This window comes from Selaginella moellendorffii, unplaced genomic scaffold (genome assembly GCF_000143415.4).
Source record: "Selaginella moellendorffii unplaced genomic scaffold, v1.0 SELMOscaffold_1, whole genome shotgun sequence".
Lineage (NCBI taxonomy): Eukaryota > Viridiplantae > Streptophyta > Lycopodiopsida > Selaginellales > Selaginellaceae > Selaginella > Selaginella moellendorffii.
The window spans coordinates 574,769-593,772 of NW_003314262.1; the positions used below are offsets into that span (position 1 = coordinate 574,769).

General features: G+C 45.7%; 1 protein-coding gene across 2 annotated transcripts; it reads left to right on the top strand.

Annotated features, from left to right (window-relative positions):
• Window positions 1-17,339: 17,339 nt before the first annotated feature.
• Window positions 17,340-18,849, top strand: LOC9656546 (aurachin C monooxygenase/isomerase). Of its 2 annotated transcripts, none has more exons than XR_002993743.1 (5): window positions 17,340-17,504; window positions 17,554-18,057; window positions 18,104-18,367; window positions 18,415-18,602; window positions 18,653-18,695. XR_002993743.1 is itself a non-coding variant. In XM_024686434.1 (5 exons), the coding sequence occupies exons 1-5, from the start codon at window positions 17,360-17,362 to the stop codon at window positions 18,802-18,804; spliced, it is 1,248 nt and encodes a 415-aa protein (XP_024542202.1). In that variant the 5' UTR covers window positions 17,340-17,359; the 3' UTR covers window positions 18,805-18,849. The 2 variants fall into 2 exon arrangements, 1 of the variants encoding a protein (XP_024542202.1); XM_024686434.1 differs by having other exon boundaries at window positions 18,415-18,547; window positions 18,603-18,849.
• The last annotated feature ends 155 nt before the right edge of the window (window positions 18,850-19,004 follow it).

A 19,004-nucleotide genomic window follows, 5' to 3' on the forward strand; every position in this document is an offset into this window, starting at 1 on the left:
GAAAGGAAAAGAAGAAAGAAAAAAAGAGAAGAAGAAGAAAAGGAAAAAGAGAAAAAAAGAAGAGGAAAAAAAGAAAGAAAAAGAAGGAGAAAAAGGGAGGGGAGGGAAGAAAAGGGACGTGTATGCGTCACGATCTCGGGGAGGGGGGGGGGGGGGCTATAGGGGGTTCCAAATGTATAGTAGGGATAGTGGGTATGTTGGGCATGGCCGACCAACCTGAGCCATAGTCTAGCTCTCACTTGCATGCCTGTCCTTGTTCTGCATCTGGCTTGGGTCTAAGCCCAAGTTCCATACCATGCTAGTTGGTGGGGTACCCATATCCTCAGGTTAGGCCACCGGTATGCCGAAATAGCGCTAGACTCCGTTTGGCTCCGTTTTGTGTGCTGGTCCTGGCATTAGGATGCTGATTGCTCCAGAACTGTTCCAAGTTGCTCTAGGCTCTTGTCCCTTCGCTCCTTAGGTTATATGCTCGGGAGTTGCTCCGTGATTCAGTTCCATCACTCCTTGGCTCCATGCTTGGGAGTTTGGCACCGTTTCTTCGTTCAGTGGCCCAAGGCCCTGAACCTTGAGTTCCGCACCACGTTCCTTTGGACATGTGGCATGTGACACGTGGCATCTATCACGTGGCACAAAGAGGGTTTAGGTTCCACTTCATGGTGTTATCCTATGGTAAATCACCATAGGATAAAGGGTAAAACCACGTGTGCTACATTTGGTATCAGAGAATGAGTCTTGGCAAGATCTATCCAATGAGATTGGGCAACTAATCTCATTGCATACGCAAAGATGAAAACGATGATCCAAGTGGGTACACGTTTGGGTGCAAAGGCTTTGCAGTTGTTCCTTGGGTATGTTTTTTTTTTGTTACTTTTTTGTACCTTATGATGTGAGCTTGCGCTTGGGCTTATAGGATGGTTTGGAGATGTTCTGTTTGCAAGAGTTTGAGCTTGGGCTCATGAGTGAGGCGCATTAGCAACTCGAGGTTTCACTTTGAGTTGGCAAGATTAATGTTAGCCTATCGGTGGTTCCATGAGTTGTTCCATGTACCATGGGTGAAAGTTAACCTTCCCTAGGTTTGCTATGAATGGCAAATAGGCTGGTCCGTAGCTGTTTAGCACAGCACTAGTGGATCCTTCCTAGGCATGATTATGGGTGAATCAATCAAGATTGTGGGGATTGGTCTATTGATTCAAGTAATCATTGCCGTGCTCTCTCATAAACTTTTCTTGGATTGAACTGAAGGCAGTGCGAACGCAAGCTTAAGGTTTAGTCAAGATGAGGCCAGAAAGAGAGTCGTCAGGGACGAAGGATCAAACACATAAATCATTTTCTCTTCTTAGAGAGATGATTTGCAACGAGGTGTTAACTCATTGCTCATGTTCACATCATAGAAACAAGAGTCCCTATCTTGACGCATGTTGGAGATGATGGTCTTACAATGGTGAGTTGTGGGATGGATAGCGGTGAAGTGCTATACCATTTTGTCTAGGCTTGCTATTGGAAGACTTGGGTTACAATGCTTAATTCTTTTCTAGGGAACCTTGCTATTGCTCCTTGAGTAGCTTGGTGTTGGATTAGTTTTGAGTTTGGTCGGAAAGAGAGTGGCATGAGCTTGACCGTGTTGTGAACAAAAGTTAGTGGTGTTTGGTGTTGTAAATCTCTATCGGTGGTGGCATTTATGTTGCATTTTGTCGAATTGAGTTGACACTTGATACTCACATAAACTTTTGAAGTAATGATATAGGCATTGCTCATGGTGTTGCTCAATTGATGATCAAGTCATTGTGATGCTTATATCATATCCATGTGATAATGAGTAATGCATTTACGAAGTTGCTTGGTTAAATGATGATCGACCCCAAAGTGGTTGATAGTGAAGCTAGTCTACTTGCACGAAATAACATTGTAGTAAGCTTTGACTGGATTCTCAATGGTGATCCATTATGCTAAGCTTAAGTTGGTTCCTTGTTCTTGAGGGTTTGCCCATAAGGTGTTGGAAAAAAGATTGTAGCATTCATTTGCTATAACTCATCAGTTGATTCGTTAGCACTTGGAGTAGATTGTTGAATGGAGAAGGTGTGTAGTTGAGGCATTGACATCACTAGCACTTGTGTTAGTGGAAGTGGCATTGTTATTTCAAGTGATGAGGAATTTCCCTTGGACCTTGATTTTCCATGTCATTTTTCTTGTTAGTGTTTTAGCTTCACATTGAATCTTGAAGGTGATTGAATAAGAGTGTTAGTGCAATGTGAATATCCGAAGATGTGGTCTTCGTGATCAAGCCTTGAATGTTCATTTTGCACTTTACAGATGTCGGTGTTGGATATCGTTTAGATGGGCAAAGATGTTCGATACTTAAGCATATTGATGGATCATGAGAATTTGTGTCAAGGTGAACCTATGTGAAGTTGTTTGTAGGAGGAAGTTGGTCGAGTCTTGAAAGTTTGCAATCCTAAATTGAGAGTCATTCTTTCTCTAGGATGGAAATTTTCCACAAATTTTCTTAGACTTCTCCAATGGCTGATCTGTTGATCACTTTGCCGAAAACCATTCCGTTTTCGTAAGCCAGTACAAACTAATGAAGGGGTTGGAGTTGACTTCGGTTAGCTTAAACCTTGGTAAGTAATTTGTATGATGCGATCCGAAAGGGATGCTGACTTTTGGGGCTAAGGCAATTGAGTTGGATAGAGTCTGGAGTTGGTGTAGAAAAGTGGCTGTGCACTTTTCTTAGAAAGGTGACCCTTGTACCTTTCTTTTGTAGCATTGTGCTTGGTGGCAGGTTGCACCTTGCATTACGTTATACTTTATGAGAGTAGTGAGCTCTCACTGATCTTGACTTAGTCTTGGTGGCCCTGCGCCTTGGCTGAGGATGGTGATGTCTAACTTAGTTGTTTGAGGTTGGGATGTTGGTACCCGTACTATAGCTATGTCTATAAAGAGGTTGTGTACCGATATGAGTCCATCTTGTAGTCTTCACTTTAGTTTCGACTAAGTGTTGATTATGCATAGCTAGCCTCTTCAAGGCATGCTCAGAGCTATTGACTAAATGCATTGGTGAGCTTATCGTGGTTGAGTTGGATTCGAGTGGTCATTTAGTTTGTACTTGTCTATGAACTTTTATCTCGTACCTAGGGTATCACGTTCATGTTGGACAAGTATATAACTTGATGACAAGAGTTGGTGTTTGGGTCTTGTGAAGGCAAGTTGAGGAGTGATTGTTAGTTGCTTTGTGACTAGTGATTACTTGTAGACTTAGTCAAAGATTGTTGACACTTGCTTTGCTTGATGATGATTTAGCAGTGATAGGCTTGCTTTATCAGATAGTGTTGCGGAGGATCGTGTCGTTAGACTTACATGAGTTTTTTTTTTTCATGTTGACATATTGACTCTACCTCTGTTGATATCATTTGGTTACATCTAGTCCGTAGTGTTGGATTTCATTGAGTCTTGGACGTGGTGAATCACTCCTTGATGAAGTGTTATCTGTAACTGAGTATTGTTGAAGGATTGGTGTCGAATACTGATTAAGGTATCTTCGACCTTGGTTAGCTAGATTGCTAGAGCGTTTTGAGTGGTGATTCACTCGAGCTTTCTTTGAGCTTTGTTTTGGTGTTGATGGCATTGAAGTGATGCCTTGTCGTTGACAATATTGATGTTGAGATTTGAGTGAAATGAGATATCTGTCCAATTGAGTTTATATTGAGTTTCATTAGTCTTGATAGCAATAATGTTGATGATTTGGTTGTAGCTTTGTGTTATTAACATTTGCGCATTTGCTAGTTGGCAACTATGTTGATGTTCAAATGAACTGAGTGGCAAGCTGAGTTAGTTGCGTTCTCGACGAGATTTCTTAGTTGAGGTTGAGCTTTAGCTTTTTCTTGAAAAGTGATTTAGTCGTGAACTATACTAACTTTATGAGAGGAGGAGTTACTGATCGATATTGTAATGTTGAGTCCTTCTTAGATTTGAATTGGCATATATTGATCATTGATGATTTTTCTTGTGCTTGTTATGAAGTGAGTTACGTCTTGCTGTAGATGGATTTATGGAGGATCGTTTAGTGATCACTTGTTGAGCATAACTTCATTTTGCTTAGTTTTTGGATTGATGCAGATATGCTCTTCATTAGTTTTGGCATTATGAAGTTTGGCTTATGGATGTGTTGAGGAAGATATTGTGAGTTGCATCACGATTTCTTCTTTAGCATTGAAGTTAGCTTCTATGAGACTTGTGATCCTTATTAAGCAAGACTTGGCTATAGGCTTCTTCGAGCTTTTGGTTTTTTGAGTTTTTATGCTCATTGTTTGAAGTTGTTGGGGAAGGCATTTTTGGCTCATTAGCTTTGATATTGAAGTTGGCTTTTGCATCTAGCCATCATTTGTGATGATTGACTATCATCTAGGATAGTTGATTATCCTTGTCGAAGGTTTTGCTTGATTATTGTTGATTTAGAATGATTTGCCATTCTTTGGGATGGTGGATTCTTTCTTCGATGACGATTATGCATTTCTCTATTGATGGGATGATTGATGATCTTTCATGATGGTTAATTGTTCTCTTTGATGGATTATGGCTTTTCGCAATACCACATGTTCTTTGTGGTTTGCTCTGGATTGGTCTCTTGGGTTTGAGACATCAGCAGGATGTTGTTGACACTTGCTTAGGCAACTTGAGTTCCTTGGTATTGTTTACCGGGATCTGTTCAGATTGGTTAGTGCAATGGTTGGCATGAGTAAATGTTTGTTGGTTTTACCACATTCATTATGTTTTGTTGATTGTTGCTCGAGTTAGTTTTGATAAATTAGGATGTTATCTCCTTCAGGTGACACATTCGCGAGCTTTGTGCTTGTTAGTCAATGATACTTTGTGTTCCTTGAGTTGTGTTTTGTGAGTTGTTTAGCATGCTATCTGCCATTTTCGGTAGTTAAGTTTCATCATTGAGTTTACTTGATGATATACTTGCTATTGAATTTTGTTGGATGGTGAATCCAATGTTGTCCAATAATAGTGATCTTGGTGGTTCCTATACTATAATATTGGTTTATCGGATGATAACTTACTTGGAATACTTTTGTGTTCTAATTTAAGCTTTATTCACTGATAATTAAGACTTTATGATATCATTGTCTATGACTTTGATATAGTCCATATATTGATCTTTGAGTTTGGGCCAGTATAGGCAGACTGGCTTCGGCACTTTGTGTGCATGTTAAAATCTCTAGTCATGGGGTAGCTACTGTCGACTGGTCACATAACCCACCTCTCTGTTGATGTTCTTTATTCCATTGCAAGGGCGTGACCGTGTAAACAACTCTAATTGCCTGTTTACAGTAGTCTATCTAAACCTTACCAATGGGTTTGGTTTCTTTGCTCATGAGGGTTCGGGCTTCTGGCTTCTCTCTCTATGTCCTTGTGGGCAGAGGCATATCACACTTTTGTAAGCTGGGTGACTCCCAGAGCAGCAAGGGTGGCTACCTTTGTTGGTCATTTCCTTGTTAGCGATGGCCGGAAGGTGTCTGAGCTGGTAGTGCATCCGCATTAGACAAAGAGGTTGCCCCCTAACTCATTTAAGTTGGTGCATTTCTCACATAGTGTGAGTACCATAAACTTTTTCTGGAAGTTGTTTCCTTGGCGGTATTCTAGACTCGAGTATGCATCGACGAGGACGTCGATCTTCCCTAGGGGGGGAGAGTGTCGCGCATGTGACTTCGGGTATCGAAAGTTACCTGTCGACCAATCCTTACAGACACTCTTACCTTACTGCCACGACGGCAGGAGGTCGGTATTGCTGGACCCTTTATCAGTCCCTCTTGTGCTAGTGGAGTTAACTGAGCATTTCGAGTGTACTTAGACCGGACGAGCATAAGGACGGAATTCCTATGTGTTATTAGCTAAGCATACTTAGCCCGGTAAGGAGTTCCCGTCTCGTTATGTCTTGCACTGGCTAGTGACAAGAACCTCGCATATTGAGATTAGTCCCTTAATATCGCTACATGATAGCTTACCGTGTCTGCCAAACACCCTTGCTATCATGCCCTTTGTGTTAGTCTCACTTCGGTCCCAAATGCTATTTATGGAAAGTGTCTAGATTTGCTCATTTGGCATATCTATGGAATGTAGAGATTGGCCTGAACACAATAGTGTTTGTCTCGTGTCCAAATTCACAATCTAGGAACATTTCATATTTAGTAAGTTTCAAGCTTATCCCAGAGACTAACTCCTGATACTAAGGGAGGCTTGGGGTGAAAGCCCAAAGCGTGTGTTTCTCAAGGGGGGGGATATAGGGGGTTCCAAATGTATAGTAGGGATAGTGGGTAGGTTGGGCATGGCTGACCAACTTGAGTTATAGTCTAGCTCCCACTTGTGTGCCTGTCCTTGTTCTACGTCTGGCTTGGGTCTAAGCCCAAGTTCCATACCATGCTAGTTGGTGGGGTACCCATATCCTCGCGTTAGGCCACCGGTATGCCGAAATAGCGCTAGACTCCGTTTGGCTCCGTTTTGCGTGCTGGTCCTGGTATTAGGATGCTGGTTGCTCCAGAACTGTTCCAAGTCGCTCTAGACTCATGTCCCTTTGCTCCTTGGGCTATATGCTTGGGAGTTGCTCCATGATTCAGTTCCATCACTCCTTGGCTCCACACTTCGGAGTTTGGCACCGTTCCTTCGTTTAGTGGCCTAAGGCCCTGAACCTTGAGTTCCGCACCACGTTCCTTTTGACACGTGGCATGTGACATGTGGCATCCGTCATGTGGCACAAAGAGGGTTTAGGTTCCGCTTTGTGGTGTTATCCTATGGTAAATCACCATAGGATAAAGGGTAAAAACCACATGCAACCTGTCTGTGGGTGATAGGCTGTGCTGAATTTCAGCTTGGTGCAATACTGTTCCAGGAGAGTACTAGTGAAGATCTTATCTCAATCTGAGATGATCTCTTCCGGCCTTCCCCGCACTCGAACCACTTGTTCAAAGAACAACTTCACCACACCTTCCGCATCCACTTCCGTTGTGGTGGATATAAAATGTGCCATTTTCGAAAATTGGTCCACCACCACGAATATCGCATCAAACCCCTCGCTTGGGGGGAGTCCTGTGATGAATTCCATCGTAAGACATTTCCACGGACGATCTGGAATTGGGATGCTTTGCAACAAGCCCCCACTAGCCTTAGTCACGGCTTTGACTTGCTGACATGTTGGGCATGTCTTTACATAGTCTTGGACGTCCTTAGCCATATCTGGCCAATGGTACTTCCTCTTGAGTAAGCCCATCGTCTTGGGCACTCCACCGTGTCCCGTAAAAGGTCCGTCATGACACTCTTCTAAGGTTACCTTCCTTAGTTCCCCTTCTGGAACATACACCCTCATTTGCTTGTAATAAATGAGTCCATTGCATTCTGCATAGCCCGTTTTCTCTTCTGTTGGCAGCTCACTCTCTAGTGAGCTTCCCGTGCCTCTAGATTCCTCAGCAACACTTCTTGGGCTAGACCATCGTTCTCATATGCTGTCCGCACATCGTCCCAAAAGGTTGCTGTCGCGCTGGATATCGCCAACCTCAAGCTCGCTTTTCGACTTAGCACATCTGCCATGATGTTGCTCTTCCCAGGCTTGTACAGAATCTCGCAATCAAACTCGGCCAAGGCATTGGCCCACTTACCTTGTTTCCCTCTCAGATCGGGCTGTGACAAGAAGGGTTTGGTTGCCACATTATCCGTGTAAACCTTGAAGTGTCTCCCAAGGTAGTGTCGCCACTCCTTGAGTGCCTTGACCACCGCAAACAATTCCTTCTCGTGAACAGGCCACTTCCATTGAGCCTTGTCCAACTTCTTCGAGAAGAATGCTATTGGATGGTTGTCTTGCTTCAAAACTGCGCCCAACGCAAAGTTCGAAGCATCCATTTCTACCTCAAAGTCCTTACCAAAGTCTGGTAATGCCAACACGGGAGCCTTCCTCAACTTCCCTTTGAGGTGGATGAATGCCGCCTCGCATTCCACTGTCCATACCATCTTCCCTTTTCCTGTTTGGTCCATTAAGGGCAAGGCTACTCTCGAATAGTGTCTGATAAACTTTCAGTAGTAGTTGCATAGCCCCAAGAATGCCCTCAACTCATGTACATTCGATGGTCGCTCCCATTTCTGGATCTCTTGGACCTTCTCCGGGTCCACCTTGAGCTCGTCCTGCCCACCACATGCCCGAGAAACTTTACCTCTTGTTAAGCAAAGTCACATTTGCTCTCTTTAGTATACAGTTTGTGTTCCCTTAGTTTCTCAAACACCTTCACCAAGTGTTCGGCATGCTCCTCTAGCATCTCGCTATAGATTAGGATGTCGTCGATATAGACGACCACAAAGTGATCCAAATAGGGTACAAAGATATGGTTCATCAATGCCGAAAACGTTGCCGGTGCATTGCACAGCCCAAAGGGCATCACCAGAAACTCAAAGCTCCCATACCTTGTTCGACAGGTTGTCTTCTCGACATCTTCCTCTGCTACCCTGATCTGGTAGTATCCTGACCTCAGGTCAATCTTCGAGAAATATTTTGCCTTTCCCAACCTATCGAACAACTCCTCAATCCTTGGCAAAGGGTACTTGTTTTTCTTTGTATACTTGTTGAGCAACCGGTAGTCTATGCACATGCCCATATATCCATCTTTCTTTTTCACAAATAACACCGGCACCCCATACAGCGACTTGCTCAACCTAACATACCTTTTGTCCACCAACTCCTCTAGTTGGCGCTTGAGCTCCTCGAGTTCTTTTTCGTTCAAACGATAGGGGGGACGAACCACCGCCTCAGCACCCTCAACCAGCTCAATCTTATGTTCTATCGGTCGTGTGGGGGGCAACCCCGTTGGTAGCTCCTCCGGCATGGTATCCTAGAATTGGTCCAACACCCGCTGGACCAAAGGTACTTCTTCCGTTCCTGTCTTTTTGTCACTCTTCACCGAGAGTAAGCACAAAAATGCTGCCTTAGTTCCTTTAGTGAGTTGTCCTCTCGTGGACACCAGGTTTAAGCAGGAATCTTTGGCCTTGCTTTGCCCTACCTTTAGATCCTGGGCTTCCACCCTAGATCTTCTTCCTTGGGCATTCGCCAATACCACAAGGTTTCTACCTTGTCCATGCAGGGCTATCACGAACCGATTGAACCAATCCATTCCGAAGATCACGTCATGTCCAACACGGTGAAATCCATGTCCACTTTCCATATCCCTACTTCGACTCTCGCTTGTCGAAGTACCTCATCGGTGCTTTGGCTACCTTGAACAAACTCTATAGTCTTTGGTTCACCTAACCGCTGCACCGTTAGTCCAGCTTGCTGGACTATGTCTGCAGCCACAAAATTATCTAAGGCACCCGTGTCAATAAGGATCTTAACAAAGCTACCTCCGAGCTTCCCTCGGAGGGCTAGTAGATGTCGCGAATGACTCTCTACCAAAGTTGCTTGTGTAATGAGTAACTTTGAGTTAAGGACGGGATCACATACCTTAATTTGGACTTCATCTGACTTGATGGCCAAATTGGCTCTGGCCTTCTTCGGGTAGTGACATTCCCTCGAAAAGTGTTCCGCCTCACCGCAGTTGTAGCATACATTGTTTCCCACACTGCTATATGACTTGACTTTCTTATCCGTGGGTTTGTCTCTTTTTGCTTGACTCCCTCATGTACTCGCTCGCTGGCCACTGGATTTGCCTTTCCGGAACCCCAAGGACTCATTCTTAGAGAAACTCTTCTTGAATTTCCCTCTACTATATGTTCTCCTTAGTTTGGCCCCTTTGCTAAACGTGGACCCCGACCCCATCATGTTCCCCTTTCGCAGGTTATTGTTGAAATGCACCTTGATGGCCGCATCCAATGCTTCCTTGTAGTTGGTTGGGTTCCAACGCATCACCTCACCGCGAGCCTAGGTTTGCAAACCTGATATGAAGGCATGGAACCCATCCATATCCCCCATGTCCGTGACAAGTATCCTCCTTGCCATAAACCCATTCACATATTCTTGAATAGTTCCGGTTTGCTTCAGCCTACTCAGCTGGTCCCTTAGATGCAGAGTAGCATTCAGAGGAACATAAGTCGCGCGGATCCTCGCCTTCATCATTTCCCAAGTGGCCACCAGTCCTTCGTTAGCCTCTGTCGTTCTCCACCAAGACTTGGCATTATCTGCCAAGTATGGTTTTGCACATGGTACCTTCTCCGAGCTCGGTAACCGCAACGCTCGGAAGCCTCCAAGTTCCTAACACCCCTTGGTACAATAAGACTTGATCATAGGACCCTCTAAATCCCAAGCCTTGGGTGCAACACTTGCTTCATGACATTAGGGTAAAACACCGTGGCTTAACGGCCCGGTATGGGTACCTCTACCCCCCGACTTCCTTCCCGAAGGGAAGGCCCAAGCCCCTAGGAAAGGCGAGGACCAATGAGCCACAAGGCAACCAACTACAAGGAAGCGTTCGATGCGGCCATCAAGGTGCATTTCAACGATAACCTGCGAAAGGGGAACACGACGGGGTCGGGGTCCACGTTTAGCAAAGGGGCCAAACCAAGGGGAACGTATAGTAGAGGGAAATTCAAGAAGAGTTTCTCTAAGAATGAGTCCTCGGGGTTCCGGAAAGGCAAATCCAGTGGCCAGCGAGCGAGTACGTGGGGGAGTCAAGCAAAAAGAGACAAACCCACGGATAAGAAAGTCAAGTCATATAGCAGTGTGGGAAACAATGTATGCTACAACTGCGGTGAGGCGGAACACTTTTCGAGGGAATGTCCCTACTCGAAGAAGGCCAGAGCTAATTTGGCCATCAAGTCGGGTGAAGTCCAAATTAAGGTATGTGATCCCGTCCCTAACTCAAAGTTACTCATTACACAAGCAACTTTGGTAGAGAGTCGTTCACAACATCTACTAGCCCTCTGAGGGAAGCTCGGAGGTAGCTTTGTTAAGATCCTTATTGACACGGGTGCCTTGGATAATTTTGTGGTTGTAGACATAGTCCAGCAAGCCGGACTAACGGTGTAGCAGCTAGGCGAACCAAAGACTATAGAGTTTGTTCAAGGTAGCCAAAGCACCGATGAGGTACTTCAACAAGCGAGAGTCGAAGTAGGGACATGGAAAGTGGACATGGATTTCACCGTGTTGGACATGACATGATCTTTGGAATGGATTGGTTCAATCGGTTCGTGGTAGCCCTGCATGGACAAGGTAGAAACCTTGTGGTACTAGTGAATGCCCAAGGAAGAAGATCTAGGGTGGAGGCGTTCGACTAGAGGCTCCAACTCTGGAGGAGGTTCCATCTCCACCTTGGTTCGTTTTCGCCCTGCCTTTGCCATCTCCCAGCAATCCGCCTCTATCCTTCACTAGAACTGAGGAAAAGGCTCCGATACCAAATTGTAAGCCACAAACTTTTCCTTTCCAATTTGCCAGCTTACCTCGTCTATTCGACCAACACTGCCTTGGCTTGTGCTAAGTTCCCTTGCCAAGGTTCCCGCCTATTGTACCAGCTCCTACTTGGTCTTACTTGGTTTCAACTACTCACTGCACAAGCAACGAAGCATTAGCCATCCATCCAGGAATTTCCAAATCTTTCCCAATCCCCCTCCCCGGGTTAGACTGGACTTAAGGTTCAGCTACACTCCCTGCAGGCACAAGCAGCTAAGCACACCAAGCCTCCAGGTTCCTAACACCCCTTGGTACAACAAGACTTGATCATGGGACCTTCTAAATCCCAAGGCTTGGGTGCAACACTTGCTTTAGGACATCGGGGCGAAACACCGTGGCCTAACGGCCCGGTATGGGTACCTCTACCCCCCACTTCCTTCCCAAAGGGAAGGCCCAAGGCCCTAGGAAGGGCGAGGACCAATGAGCCACAAGGTACTCAAGTGGGGCACCACTCCACATGAACCGGGAGCACTGCAATTGATTTCCCTTTCGAGAGTGGGAGCTGCTCTTGAGCACTTCCTTGGGTGGCCCCTCCAGCACCACCCAAGCCCATGCTCACTCCCACCCAAGGCCCCTCGGCCCCAGTCTCAACCTCAAGTCAGTTTGGAAGCACCATTGGAGAGTTCCTTTAAGACTGGTTCCTAGACCTCACTATCCCTACTATACTTTTGGAACCCCCCCCCCCCCCCCCCCCCCCCCCCCCGGGAGACGCACGCTTTGGGCTTTCACCCCTTGACCCATATTAGTATTCGGACTCGGTCTCGGACTCGATCTAAGACCCGACTTCGGACTCGGTCTCGGACTCGATCTCAGACTCGATCTCGGACCCGATCTCAGACTCGATCTCGGACTCGACTTTGGACTTGACCTCGGACTTGGTCTTAGACCTGATTTGGATCTCAGACTCTGTCTCGAACTTGGGATCCGATTCGGCCTCGGGCTCGATCCGGGACTCTATCTCGAACTTGGTCTTAGAGTCGGTCTTGGACTCGATCTTCGACTTGGTCCCATCCAATGAACTCTTTGTCATTTTAGTCATGCTTTCGGGGATCCTTTAGCCTACGACATCTCGGGGAGTCGGTTCCTTACAGACACTCATTTTTCGGTGGTCATGGACTCTCAGTGAGGAGATTGGTTTGGGCATACTGCCAAGTAAAGGATGCCTCGGAGTCGTGATGCACGGTTAGGTTGCCTAGTGTGAAAGCTCAACATATCTAACTTGAACACTTTGGTGCAAAGTAGCACTAAAGTTGAGGTGAATGAGATGGGGACACCCAGTCTCAGTTGCTATGGATCCTTGGCTGGAAGAGCTGACTTGGGCACACCACCAAGTGTGGGGAATGCCCTTGGGATCATAGTGAACAATCTAAAAGGTTTAGAAGATTTAGTTTCTATTGGTAGACTTGTTAAGAGGTCAAGATGAGATCATTAGGTGATCTTATGGTTAAACAAGGATAAAGTCTTTATTTAGGTTAAGGAACATAATTCTTAGTTCAAAGTGTTGATTTGAACTATTGATAATTGTGTGGCTTAGTCAAGGTGACCAAGTGGGAAGGACACCTAAAGGGAAATAAATTGTGCCGAAACAATGGTATAATGAGTCCAAGAAAGTAGTCTCTAGGAAAGACCCATGGGAAGGTTGCAAAGTTGGGCTATGGACAGAGCCCGTAGTAAAAAATGCTAAAGAGACATACTAAGGGTGAGCACCTTCTGGATTCAGCAAATAAAGCTTTTGTTATAGAACTAAAAGGATACCTTGAGAATGGAGGTAGTAATCCTATGTTGTTTGGTGCAACAATCAAAGGATAAGAGCAAAACACTAGTGGCCAAGTGTGGGCTATGGAATTCATTGAAAGGAATCCAGATGACAAAGTTAGGCGAGAAGCACTAATATGTTGGATGTTAATTGATTGTGGGAAAGGAAGTGTGTTTCCAAGGATGAATTCCCAAATGCTCCAATTTGGCAAAAGTGAAAGCTCCAAGGGAAGGAGTGGCAAGGTAGCCAAATGATAGAGTTGTGGACAACCTTAACACAACTTATGATAATTAGAACTTAGTGCCAAAGGTGGCATGAAATAGAAAAGAAGAGGATGGTGCCCTCAAGTAGAGAACTCTCTAGGATGGGGAAGTGGAGTTTGCACAATATGTGCAATGAAAGGTGTCGGAGACACTTAGGAAATTGACTTCGAGAAGTCAAGACTAAAAGTTCCAAAGAGGAATGGTTATATCGATAGAAGTTAAAACTACTTGAGAATGAATAGTGGGATTGAGATAGAGAAGGTGTCTTTAATGGGTCTAGTGAGAGCTAAACCAATAAAAGGGAAAGAACCACCACAAATGGTCAATTGAGTCTCTATGTTGGAGAGACTATGCTCCTTAGAGGATGGACAAGGTAGGGTGAGCCTTCGGTGTCCAACCCTTGACAAATATTGGCTAGGTGCCAATGATGGGAAGGGTAACACATGTTGGTATTACTTTATAAAATAGTTTATCGTTTGATGAGGACATCGAATTTTGTCTATGGGTGGTGGAGTTGTGAGACACAAATCCCTAAGCCCCAAGATGGAGTCCGAGATGGACCTGAGATGAAGTTTGAAATGGAGTCTGAGATGGACTCGAGATGGAGTCCAAGATGGACTGAGATGGACTTGAGATGGACTCGAGATGGAGTCTGAGACGGAGTCCAAGATGGACCCGAGATGGAGTCTAAGATGGAATCTGAGATGGACTCGAGATGGAGTTCGAGATGGAGTTTGAGATGGACCCGAGATGGAGTCCAAGATGGACCCAAGATGGAGTCCAAGATGGACTGAGATGGAGTCCAAGATGGAGTCTGAGATGGACTCGAGATGGAATCCGAGAAGGACCCAAGATGGAGTCCAAGGTCGAGACTGAGACCGAGACCGAGACTGAGACTGAGACCGGGACTAGGACCAAGGCTGAGACCAAGACCGAGGCCGAGATCAAGGCCAAGGCTATGTTCGAGTCTGAGTCCAAGTCCAAGTTCGAGTCCGAGTCCGAGTTCGAGTCCAAGTCCGAGTTCAAGTCCAAGGGTGAAAGCCCAAAGCATTCATCTCCCAAACCCTTGGGGGTTTAGTGAGCTCCAAAAGTATAATAGGGGGAGGACTCTAGTGGAGCCAATTTGGCTCAGAAAGGCTGTACCCAGGTGTTGGGTGATGGGATAACCACTGGGAAGTCCAAGGTTAGAGTGAATACGGACTAACAAGCAGAGTAGCTTGGTGAAGTGTTCAAGAGCCAACTCTAGTTCTCCCGAGAGATCAAATGGTCAATACTCCCAATCCAAGTATGGGTGGCACTACCTACTTGAATACCTCCCCACCTTTTGCCTTTTAGTGCTCTAGCCATGGGCTTAGAGTGAGGTTCCGTTGAGCTATGCTAGAGTACCCATGAGGCTAGCGTAAGGCCACGGTGTTCCGAAATGTTGTCCCAAAGTCCTAGATTGTGAAAAGGAAGAGGAGCAATCCTTTAATGCAGTGACTAAGGATACAATCATTTGGTGAAGAAGTCCCAAAAGACAGTGGGACTTAGAGGTTGGGTCTGCGGGCTTTGTTCCAGTGGTAGTGTTGGCGAACACGGCCATAGATAGAAAAGGACTTGGTGGGGACTGAAAAAAAAGATATTGGGGAAGGTTATTACCTACATCTCCAGACATCCTAAGGATGTTAAAGAGTGGATCTGAGATGACCACTCATGGACGGATGGCTCAATCTTGGAGAGACAGGACTGTGATCTAGGTGGTATTGAACCACCAATATGGCAAAGGTAATTGGGCATGGCCGTAGCGTAACAAGTTGATATATTGATGATACCTTTGAGTGTCGGTCATGGGATTAAACATGTGGAACACTTGGACCAAGTGCAAAGGTTGAATGGCAAGGATGCCATTCTTGGGGCTAACAAGTCCTAAATCCGAAATAAGACTTACGAAGGTTATGAGTGAGACTTTGTTAGCCCCAAATCCGGAATAAGACTTACAAAGGTTATGAGTGAGACTTCTCCAAGTGGTTGAAGGTATGGTTAAGTGACCAAAGTAAAATGGAAAATTTAGTCACTTACACTTGCCACTACATAAAAAACCCCTCATTTCTTTGATCTATTTTAGGGCAAAATGTCCTAAGATCTAGGCATTGTGTGATGTGAGACTTGAGATTTAGGATTGAATTGTTTTGGGGTCTAAGTTGAAAAATGAAGATTAGGGCTATAAGCTCTTATTAATGGATCTACATAGATTGGTGGATTTGTTGAGATGAGCTTTTAGTTGCAAGTACTACAAAAACTTTTATGATTGAGGCAAAGAGTGAGGATTTCTACAATAATTTGCAACTATACAAAAGCTTTAATTGATTTGATTGCTTTTCTAATAGGTATATTTTTTTTTTTGATTTTTTTATTAAAATTATTATCATTAATATTTAAAATATATTTATATTTATATATTTTACAAGGTATATAAAAGCATATTCTTTTCTTTCAGAATACATAAGGAATTTTGAGGCAGCCTGACTGCCAAACATGAAAAGCCAATCCTCGAAGAGATTCTCGCCTCGTCTCCCGTGTGGGAGCCACTCAAAGTCGCGGTGGAGGCAACCAAGGCAGGGAAGGCGAATCAAGGACAGAATTCCACTAGAGAGCTGGAGTGATCTGGATCAGAGGGTGGTGCTCATGGGCGATGGTAAGTTTTTTATGAGGTTTTGTGTGGAGAAGTTACATGAATATCTTCCCCGGCCAAGGAGCAAGAACAGCCTTCGAAGACGCACATCAGCTTTGTGAGCTTCTCTCCCCCGCCCTCGCAGCTGGAAATCCGGAAGATCTCAAGCGAGCAGAGATCAGGTAAAGTTCTGTGAAGTCTCATGACGATCAGAAGTTATAACGCAAATTCTTTCAAACAGGTTCGAATCCCTCACATGACAATGTTCCAAAACTAAGCCGACTTCATACCGGACAGTTGACGCCCTCAGATCAGAGGGGCCGGATGAAGGAATTTCAACACTGGGCCGCTAGTTACCTGCAACATGACTGATTTAGACGTATTTTATAACGGCCGGTACGAATAAGAGACGGGGTGAGTAACAGCGCGAACATAGTAGCGAGTGAGCAGGAATTAATTCCGTTTCATACAAAATAATAAATTCAACTGCAATGTGAATTATTTATATTCTGTTTTGGCAGTTTTGTGGTGCCTAACAAAAAACATAAGACTGCAAACAAGTTTGCAAGTTTGTTGTGGAGGTCTTCTCGCTCCCTCCATTCCCACACTCACATTCCTTCATCTCCCTCGGTCCTGGCTCCCGACACACCCCTCCCTTTCTCGCTCCAGGAGGTGTCCCTTTGCGTTTACCAGCTTTGTGGCCCGAGGCCTCGCCTTTGCTCTTCTAAGCAGGAGACTCATGGGTGCAAGAATGCTGTTTTAACAATCTCTCAATCCAATACTCAAATGAATCTTTCTTGATGAATTGTGGCAGGTGCTGCTGCCAGGTCAGCTTGTCCCCCAAGTGCATCGATCGTTTGCTTTGCTAAAACATGTTTAGTAGAAGTATTTGTATTATGCCAAGTTATAATTCTACATTTACTTTATTTTATTCTTAATCTGAGCGTAGCTGTATGGGGTGCTTTGTATGTAGTCAAACTTGATCGGAGGTGGAGCCATTGAAGTTGCTGATCCTAAATAAATCCAATGCACTCTTGGCGAAGATGGGCCAAACGATCTTTCTAAGGATAATCATAAACAGAACGTGAGATTGTAACTGGTCTCTGAAACCGTGGCTGGCTTGCTGAAAAATAAAATCACCAAAGGGCATCTCATGACAACAGGAATATTTAGTTCAGATTTTATTTGATTTTCTTAATGCTCAAGATTTTTTTAACATCCCAGGTACGAATCCCTGTACGAACAGTTGGAAGAGCGTGGACAAGCGGGTGATGGAAGTGGCCATAGTTGGCGCGGGGCTGGCCGGCCTTGCGCTTGCCGCAGGCCTACATTCTCGAGGAATTCAAGCTCATGTCTTCGAGAAATCCCCAAACCTCATCGTGGACACCGCCACGGCCACCAGCCTCGGTCCCAATGGTATAGATCTCCTAATCTTTCCTCTCCAACGGATTGGATTGATGCGCAGCCAGCCGCGCCTTGGATGGCATCAGTGTCGGCCTCTCGGCGGCGATCAAATCGGTCGCGAGCATCACCAAAACAACCAAGGTCACATTCTGTGGATCGCGCAATGGCGAGGAGACCTTTGTGACGAGGTATGATGGTGTCCGGGACGACGAGTTCTACGTCGTGAAATGGCGCAGCGCCAGATCCATCCTCGCCTCGCGCGTCCCAGCTCTGTACATCCACTGCTCCCACGCGCTCCTCGACTACCGCCTGGAAGATCAATCCGTGGCGCTGCGATTCCAGTGCGGCGGCGAGGTCGCGATATTCCGCGCCAAGTTCGTGGTGGGCGCCGATGGAATCAACTCGGCGGTGAGGCGAGCGATGTATCCCGCCGATCGCCCGCGGGATCTCCATCTCATCAACTGGAACGCGCTCGTCCACAATCCTGGGAGATTTTCGGTGCACGATCGCGACCAGATCGCAAGCATCCGGAAGGGCCCATCAGTGTCCTTCCTCGTCGACGCCGGTACGGTGCTCTTGTACGGAAATTGACACTGTTCTTGCTGCTCTAGGCGAGGATTACACGCTGTGGGTGCTTAGAGTTGAGGATCGCAGCACAGCGAAGGGATCCAGCGATGGATTTTGCGATGAATCCGGCAAGGCGAGGGTGCTGCAAGAGATTGACAAGCTTCTGGGCTCGTCTCCCGCGTGGGAGCCGCTCAAAGTCGCGGTGGAAGCAACCGAGGCGGGGCAGATATTCCAGAGGAGAATCAAGGACCGAATTCCACTCGATAGCTGGAGCGATCTCAATCACAGGGTGGTGCTCATGGGCGATGGTAAGTTTTTGAGAAACACACGAGTCTCTTAGAATCTCGCGTTTTAGCTGCGCATGCGATGCATTGGGGCCCCGGCCAAGGAGCACGAACAGCCTTCGAAGACGCACATCAGCTCTGTGAGCTTCTCTCGCCCGCCCTCGCGGCTGGAAGTCCTGAAGATCTCAAACGAGCAGTGATCAGGTAAAGTTGTGTGACGATCAGATCATAAGTTGTCCCGCGAGGTTTCCTCAAACAGGTATGAAGAGCTTCGAATCCCTCGCATGACAAGGATCCAAAACTTCGCAGCAGAGACAACTTCCATAGCCGACTTTATGCCGGCTTGGGTGACGGAGTTGACGCCCGGGGATCTGTGGGGCCGGTGGAAGGAATTTCAACAATGGGCCGCTAGTTACCCGCTAAACATTACTGGCGATCCAGATTCAACATACTTCAAGTAAAATGCGGATTATTTTAATGAGCAATATATTTTTCTTACTTGGGTATTAACTAGAAACATCGACAACGGTGGGATTCGGACCCACGACCTTCAGATCCGAAGTCTGACGCGCTCAACAATTTCTCGAAATGTATAAAAACAATATAAAACTATTCCCATATCAATCATGGTTTTATATATTTCTGGAATGAATAAAAACAA

Excerpts from the sequence above, each read along its gene's own strand:
- LOC9656546 (XM_024686434.1), top strand. The coding sequence starts at position 17,360 with ATGGAAGTGGCCATAGTTGGCGCGGGGCTGGCCGGCCTTGCGCTTGCC. Across the intron at positions 17,505-17,553 it reads CACCAGCCTCGGTCCCAATG|CCAGCCGCGCCTTGGATGGC; the intron begins GTATAGATCTCC and ends ATTGATGCGCAG. Across the intron at positions 18,058-18,103 it reads GTCCTTCCTCGTCGACGCCG|GCGAGGATTACACGCTGTGG; the intron begins GTACGGTGCTCT and ends TTGCTGCTCTAG.